Source organism: Athene cunicularia, assembly GCF_003259725.1.
Source record: "Athene cunicularia isolate RWA chromosome 8 unlocalized genomic scaffold, athCun1 chr8_part1, whole genome shotgun sequence".
NCBI classification, from domain to species: Eukaryota; Metazoa; Chordata; class Aves; order Strigiformes; family Strigidae; genus Athene; species Athene cunicularia.
The window spans coordinates 18,555,072-18,563,666 of record NW_020799109.1 but is presented as its reverse complement, the minus strand read 5'-3'; the positions used below and the strand labels follow the sequence as shown (position 1 = coordinate 18,563,666).

At 36.7% G+C, this 8,595-nt stretch overlaps 1 protein-coding gene across 2 annotated transcripts; it reads right to left on the bottom strand.

Moving 5' to 3' along the window:
* Positions 1 to 59: 59 nt before the first annotated feature.
* C8H1orf146 (chromosome 8 C1orf146 homolog) lies at positions 60 to 8,071 on the bottom strand. 2 transcript variants are annotated; one of them, XM_026853689.1, is made up of 5 exons: positions 7,810 to 8,071; positions 5,748 to 5,841; positions 4,459 to 4,627; positions 1,580 to 1,658; positions 60 to 207 (listed from the first exon to the last, which is right to left on the bottom strand). In XM_026853689.1, exons 1-5 carry the CDS (start codon positions 7,876 to 7,878, stop codon positions 88 to 90), a joined length of 531 nt encoding a protein of 176 aa, XP_026709490.1. In that variant the 5' UTR covers positions 7,879 to 8,071; the 3' UTR covers positions 60 to 87. The 2 variants fall into 2 exon arrangements, with proteins under 2 accessions (XP_026709490.1, XP_026709491.1); XM_026853690.1 differs by having other exon boundaries at positions 5,748 to 5,814.
* Positions 8,072 to 8,595: the final 524 nt, after the last annotated feature.

Genomic DNA, 8,595 nt, shown 5'->3' with positions numbered 1-8,595 from the left:
GTCTTTTGAAATGTAACTTTCTATTTAAGAACATTCTATATTTTAAAATGTAGCCACTATTTATGAATAAAAAACCCAAATACTAAATTAATTACAATGCAACTGGTACTCCTGAAGCATCTTCCAAACTGGACTGTTTTCTATTATTTGGGCTTTTGTCATTGCCATTTTGTAACGAGTATCATCTGCTCGTGGCTTGGAAGTTATCTTAGAGGAAAGAAAAATATTGTGAGTAGGACACAATAACTCTTAAGTAACAGAATATTCAACATCTTATTTTTCAAATAGTACAAATATGAAATGATTCAGCAGTAAAATCTGAATCATGTTCTCTGAAGTAGGTATTCTGGAATGATGTACACAGAGGTGATCTGATGTATCCCTTTAGGTGCAAGACCAGTCATAAAATAACCAGTCCTGTCAACATGGCATCTGAATATCTGGATTGTATTTCAACAGGAGTTGGGTCTGGTAGCTTGGGATTAGTTGGATGGTATTGCTCCCTTAGCCAGGTCTGTTAACCTGGGGCAAAAAAAGTTCATTTCATAGGCTCTATACCCGTTGGGTATTCTCTGGCAAAAGATGAGCTCATTAAACTGGCTTTGTACTGCATTAGTAAGAAATAATGTAATGGCAACCAACAGACTTGTTGTGTACACTAGCATCATTTCTTATGGGGCTCTCCTGCTCAAGTTTGGTGTAAACATTCTGAACAAGTAGAAAAGCAAATTCAAATTGATAGGATCAGCAATAATCTTAAAAACTTTTAGGTTAATGCTGTGTTAAGAGACTGGGCCAGGCATCAGTAGATTCCATAAAAAATTTAAGTACAACGTTCAGCATTGTAATAAGTATTTAACAACTTCTGCCATAAATGAGATGTAGCTTACTTTCAAAATGATGCATACTGCAAATAGGTTAATGATAATTATTTTGAGATGGTTGCTTCAGAAAAGGATAAAATGTAAATTCATATTTGACTCCTAACATGTCGTTCAACTTGCTCTTTTTATTTTTGGTACATGAGATGCTGCTAGTACTGTTATAGTTACTATCTGTTCGAATTTTAATGGAAAAATGATCTTTAAAGAAGCTCAGTTAACAGATTTAATTAATAATGTGTTGATGCGTACAGGATATGTTGTAGATACACAGATAAATTACACTCATTAAGCTGTAGAAATAATATACTAGTATACGCATCATTAAAAATCCACAAGTGACTAAAGTTTTCAAATTGGCATTTTTACTTTATCATCACATATTTAGATTCTGTGCTGGTTCTGCACTAGTAAATGAAGACAAGACATACTAATTTAACAGTGGTAAATCAGAGCTGAATTAGCTCTTAAATATCTAATTTCTCTTCATAGCTTTTAAAGTTACCCTTAACTATAGTTCAAAGACTCAGCTAAAGCATCAGAGTAACAGTCCTACTTCATATTGACCACCGTTCATGTCATATATTGACTCAAAAAGTTCCATTATGGAAAAGTAAATATTTTATAGTTCTTGGCTTATCCTGGCTGATTATGTTTCTGAAGAATGAATATTTTTAAGTATATGCAACCAGACTTACCTTAGCTATAGTTAGCATCAACTTAACGGCTTCAGCAGTATTATGAACTGGTATTATACGTAAATTACTGCCCAGGAATCTGCATATCAAAATAAATTAAGGTTACTTTTAGAATGCATATTTCATTTGTTATGCCATAAAACTCAAAAAGCATTCCCCCATGATGTAAACAACTTCTTACTGTGCCTTCACCACACATACAGAGATGATTGCTTTCATCTTTAACAGCAACTGGAGCGTTTATGCTGTTTGTGTAGCCATCTGTCCCATTTCTGTACCACGTGTCTGGGTGGGATTTGGAAGGGCTCATTTCTTTTTCTAGGGCTCTCTGACAATTAGTCAACATGTGTACATTCAGAGAGAACTAAAGCCTCTTCTGCTATACTGTTGAAGACTGTCTGTTCTCAGTGCTAGTAAAAAAAGTGTTTGGGGGTTTTAAGGCTTTGAAAGAACATGGGAAAGTATCTAAAAAACACTGTGTTGAAAATACTTCAGAATTTGAACTAAATCTTTGTAGTGTACCATCTAAATATAGCAATCTGTGCATCAGATGCAGTTAAGATAATGGAATAATTCTGCTAAGAATTTCATGCAAAGACTTGATCATTCAAATAATTTAACCCAAAATTAATTCTCTGTAGTATTATTGACGTGCATTCATTCTTGAGAATGGAAGATTTAAAATGCTAGCATCAGTTGTCATTCAGTGCAATCATGGAAGACAGATCAATGCTTAGGCAAGCACAGAGCCTTTCCTTAAGACTTGTATTTTAAGTGTGTTGTAACAATGACAACAAAGTTAGCATTGCTCCATTTTCTGTTGTAGAGCTACAATGTGATAGGGACTTAACAACAGAGAATGAGGGATTTTAAATAATCAAAAATTTAATCCAAACATAGTGCCCAGCTGCTCCATTGTATACTCCCCTGTGGCCTCCTCGGGTGACTACCACCTGTTCTTCCCCTCAGTCTGTCTGATGACTTGGACTCATTCACAGTAAGACCCATGCTGGTTAGATACCTGATCTGAACTTGTCTGCCTGCTCTTCTTTCTTAGCAAAAATAAATGTTCTAGGCAGTGTCCTTCCCTAAAAGTAGGTACTCAGGCCCCTGTTAAGTTTTGCTAAAATCTGATGCAGAAACTGTGGATCAGTTGCCATTTAAGGATTAAGGAAATAAACTGATGCAATTTTTCTAATACTAGCAGTGGGCTAAGCAAAGCACAAATGAATGAAGTGCAACAAAGGAACAACTACATGTTACTTACCTAGATCCATGAAAATCCATTACTATCACTAGTTTTGTTTCCAGTTACCCCAGGTCTAAATTTAGTTTGTATTTATTAATTTGATCAATGGCCATTAGAACACAGGGCTGGTCTTTGCTCCAAGATGTTTAAAAATTAACATAAACATTTACTGTGGGTATTAGTGGAATGCTCATTTGAGCTGGAATGATAAAGATGGCTTTTCTCCCACTTCTCCCATGATACACACAACCCTACATAAAGCGTTCATGTTGTTGAACAACAATTCTGTAACGTTGTTAATAAAAAAAGAAATCCTTCTCCAGTTGTAACAAAACCATAGAAGAGCAGATACAAACAGTAATACAGGAAGACCTGAAAATACCTGGGGACTTTGTTTCTTAACAAATCCAACAGATGACTTGTTTGAGAGAATATGGCACAAGTTTCAACCCCACCAATGTAAATCTCGGTGATTTACATACAATAGCAGAACTCCAAGCTGTCAGGTAGTAAAAAAGCACATGCATCTAAAATGTAACTGTGGCTCGTCAACATCAATTTGGTATGGCCTGCAATGGCAAAACTATTATTTTTATTTTAATAAAACTACTGACTTGCTAAATGGAATACAGTTTTAAAACATCACATTTGTTAGTGATCAACATATGCACAAAAGCTGTTGTACATCACCACAAAGTAGATTAAGAATTAGCACTGCCATCAGCTGAATAACATGTTCTTGCTGAATGGTGGCAGAGCTTTTAAAACCTCTCATGAAAATGGATGGAGTTTTTACAAATGGGTAATAGATTCCCTACATTTCATCCCATACACTCTGCTACTCATCAGCATTTGGCAGCATGCCCAGGATTTAATGAAACTGCTGCTAGTTTCAAGGAGGTAAAGATCAAAGACTCCGTTAGAATAGTCACTTCTTTGTCACCAAGAGGGAAGACCAACTGCAGTTTGGATGACTGTACCTTCCAGAAAATAGTTCTGGCTATGAGTACAGAGTGCAATCTGATCACTGTTGTCAGCAGGTATGTACTGAAGCGTGCAAATTTTCAGGCTTCGTTAGAAATCACAGCTAAGAGTTCAAAACCCACCAGTTTTAATGTCCAGTATTACACTTTTGGTGTAAAATAACATTGATTATTTCAGTTGTTCTAGCTCTGTATAACAGACACAGTTCCAAGAAAACAGATATTAAAAGCTGGTGAAGAATCTGTGCTTTACAATGACTCTTTTCTCATGAAGGAATTTGCCTGTTCTGTTTTGGAAATGACCATGAAGAGGTGCTGACAGAGCTAATAATATTGCCTAATTTTCCAGTTCATGAGAAAATTTTAAAAATAATTACATTACATAGCCTTAAAGTGATTGAAAGGGATCTTACTTGCTATGTTTTGAGGAATGTCCTGTTTTGTTACCTATGACAGGTCAGACTGATTCACTTTGTATTCTTTTCATTTGCCATTAATAAACATATGCTTTAGATAATTTTCCCACGCATTAGCAAAATAAAATTCATATTCCTGAAAATAATTCCTAAAAAAATATTCCTGAATCTAGGACTGTTACTTCATTACTTCCTAGCAATAAAAACTTTGTTTTGATGTTGAAATCATACCTTCTCTGAATCCTAAACATGACATTCCATTCTTTTGGTCCATGAAGAGCAGCTGACAAAACCAAAAAACTGTTCCGATGAATGTTTATGAACTTCTGAATTCTTTCAGAAAACTGTTCTTCTCCTGTCGTAAGCAAGTCTTGAGTGTCTGACAGTATAAATGCAACACCTATTGAAGAAACGGATGTAAATATACATGCCATGGCAGTAATGTGATTAAGTTCTCACCAAAAACTAGGAAGCAGAATTCTTACTCAACCATTAGTTTAAAAGGTGATGGAACAAAACACAGGAATGAATTTATACATCTTGACAGTGAAATGCAATCATGAGATTTAGACGGCAATGTTTAGTAATTTTAAGATAAAACTACAAATAACTCAGACATTATTTTATACCATAACATCAAAAAAAACCCCAACTGTTCAATCCACTCAAAGTACAGACATATGAATGCCTTTGAAAGCACACGCTTCAGGAATAAGCAATTGCTATAATGGAATGAATTTAGGGCAAATACGAAGAATGACTGAAGAGCTCCACAAGTCCCATTTCTAAATGACATAAACACACCTGTAACATCTTAAAAATTAGCTAAACTGTCTATAATGAAAAATGAAATTATAAACCCATCAACTAAGTTCTTCAGAAAAGGAAAGTTAAGGCAGCTGAAGTTTAGAAGGCTTAACAATCAAGGATGCAAAAGACTAGGCCAATGTGTGCCTTATTAGTCCTTATAGTTCAGGAAACCTTCAGACAAAGGGTCTTGCCTACCTGTCTAGAGCATCTTCTGCTGTAAAAAAGGAAGGACAGATATTTCTTGTTTGCAGTTTCAGTGATTTTGTAATCAAACCTGCCCCAAAAATCCTTTCCCTAACTCCTCTGCTACCACCAGGTCTGCAAATTTAACCTGGAAGATGAAAGCCAAGAGTCTCTTGTGTTTACAGCCATGAATACAGAAGATCTTGATGGCTGTCTTACATGTTAGTGGCACTCAACGTGTTTGCTCAGTTATAACAAGAATTTACTGAACGATTCAACTGATAATCATCAAATCTAATGTTCTACAATGCAACCAAAAAAAGTAAAAAGCAATGAAAATGTTTCATCCCCAAAGTTCTCTGCCCCATCCTCCGATTAACATGCAATCACAGCACAGCTCCTTCCACTACTGCACAACATTCCAACAAGGCAGCTTTAATTCAGTTCAGTGTAGCCTACAAAAGGGCCTGACCTTGTACCTCATCAGAGTTCAGGAGTTTAAAAGCATGAACTTCAAAGTACTGTACCGGAAAGAGAAAAAATCACGGATCCAATTTCCACTGAATCTGAATATCGAAGTCGGTGGTGTTGCCTCTGTAGAATTGCAGAAATTTCATGATTCTGAATAAATTTTAAAAGGTTATTTTAAAAATATGTTTTCAGCCAAGATATTAGAAATATTCTTAAAGCATTGTCTGAACCATTATAGATAGAACTTTAGCCTCATTGTTTAAAAAATATTTTTTATTCCACTTGCAATAAAAAAGTAGTAAAAAGTTAATTAAACTTTTTCAGTTAATGAGATTCTGAAATATTTGCCTTGGAAGTTATCAAACATTGAATGACAAATTTGTATGCATACATTCAGTTTGCCTCAGGAAACTCCTGCATAATACATAAAGACGCTCAAACATTTTACAGTCTATTTTTGTAAAATGTGCTAAAGGAGGATTTGCAGAAGTGAGGAACATACAGTAGTGTGTTTCTATGACTCCGGTTAATTAGACTGCATTATTTTCACAGATGTCAGCATTTCATTTGGAAGATAGTTCAGAAAATCTGTATGGGATATGATTTTCTTTAAAGCTTTTTAAGAGAATGCAATCCACTCAGGAAAACTAGAACATTGAACTATGCAGCATAATCATCTACAGAATGGAATGGGTTTGGATGTATTTTTCAGCCTGCAAAAAGCATTTCTGCAGTATGTTCTACAGAAGCTGCTCAAACACACATTTTTAAAGATTAAATCACTGAATCTTTTTTAGCTAATAAAACGTTCTTTAACCTTTCCATTTAAAGCATAGCCGACCTGCCTATATAGGGGAGTGTCCTGATTTAGTGGAAGAGTACAAAATAAAGTCAGGATAGCAAGTGAACCCTGAAGGAGACAATAACCAGAAATGTTATGCTTTTGATTGGTCTGGAAAGGGAACACTCAATGACAGCTGCTTATGAGGTATAAATACAATTTTGGAAAAACTCTGCTTCAAAGCCACTGCTGACAGTGAATTTTTTAATGCACAAACACAGGTAACAGCTATAAGAAAAGGATAGCTGCACAGGGAAGAGAGAAATCTCATAACCAAAACTGATACAAAGCACTACCTTTGTAAAAGAAAAGCCATCTTAGATTTGTATTCATCTATTTACATATCTTTGCTCATTGGGAGTCCTTACTAACAGCAGTAGTTTTGAGTAGAGCTGAGGCCCTTATTAATAGGAGCGAGTTACACCGGTATAGCCGATGAGATCACTGCCTTTCGATACCTCTCACCATATTATGGATTAATTTGGTCTTGAAGCAGTTCCCAGACTGGAACAGTTTACAGGCTGTCATTTCAAGACAAGCAGACAAATAAGAACAGGCTTTAAACTGAGGTGATTTAGGAATTACTTCAACATCATTCACCCTTTTACACAGCAAAAATGGGGTGATAACCTTGCCAGCCAAGCTAGTATAAGATATCCTTGCTTATGAATCAAAGCCCTCCTGCCTCTAAATTCTCTCCAGCTGGCATGAAATTGGCCTCAGCTGCAGAAACTAATTACCAGCTCCTTGACTTACCCTTTCACTTTACTGGGGAACACAGTCCAGGCTTCTGATATTAATGGATATAAATCTAAATCAGTATCTGTAAGACTCACTATTTTAAACTGAGTTGCACACTTACTGAGCAATAGTCTACCCCAAGGTTGATAGTGGGTAGTAGAAAATAAAGTGTTTAGGGAGAAATTCAGAAAAATAAAAACATTTCTGATGGACTTATTTATAGTACTAATTGAAAACAGCATCAGTGTAGTGTGAAAATGATGAGTCAGGAGGACAATCCTAAAGCAGTGTAACTCAGAATAGCAGGCGGCAAGAATACTAAATAGATGCAGAAGTAGCTAGGAGAAAAACCACACATGCACATAAAGAACTGATACTACAGTAAGAAGCAACTTTAGACTAATACCACTGTTTTATCCTCATAAAGCTATACTCATTCACAGTACATAAAACACTTCCACATATAGAATATAGGAAATGCTTCTTTCAGCATTTCTTAGTGAGTCAGACGCTGCTCTTGACAAGTGGTGTTGTACCTGCAGAGCTGTACTCATAATAACCGTTGTTATCCATCTTGACTGTTCCTGCCCACCACTTTCTGTCATTGTTTTCAAGGGTTTAATGGCTTTACAGTGAAATCTCAGGTGCCACCTTCTGAAAAGCTTGGAAAAATGACAAACATTACCTGCCAGTTAGAGAGGTTAAATATTTAAGGCGTGCAGATCCATTAAAGATGTGATTACAAAACAGGGCACTACCTAATTCTTCAAAATGTATACAGTTGCCTACTACTACTGAACTGATCTAAGATGGCAATTAGATACAGACATGACTTTAAAGAATCTGTTTCTGAGAGGGCTTAGTATCTACAAGGCGTAACAGGGAGAGAAACATAATGAACAAGGACTTCAGAAAAACATTCCTAAAAGCACTTAAAACGACTAAGGAACATTTGCCCTATTTTCAAGGGGCACATTTGTCACTGTGTACCTTTTACATTAAGATACTTTTGGGAAGACTGCCGGGGGCCTCCTGCCCAGCCTGGAGGAGCCCACTATGCCGCAGGCCTGAGCACTAGCTCTTTTTCATGTACGTTTACCTTTCACTCTTCTGAAAATACTCCTGGGCATCTAGCTTGGCAGGCGCTTCTATTGCAGTACGGCTCATATGGTGCAGCTGGGGACACTCACTGAAGCTGCCTGGCAAGAGCGTGTGGCGGGCCGGGCCTCGCGCCCTGAGGCGCCCGGGAGCGCGATGGCACCGCCAGCCTTGCCGGGGGGTGGCGGGAGTGAGCGCTGGGGGCTGGTTCCCAATACAAATTT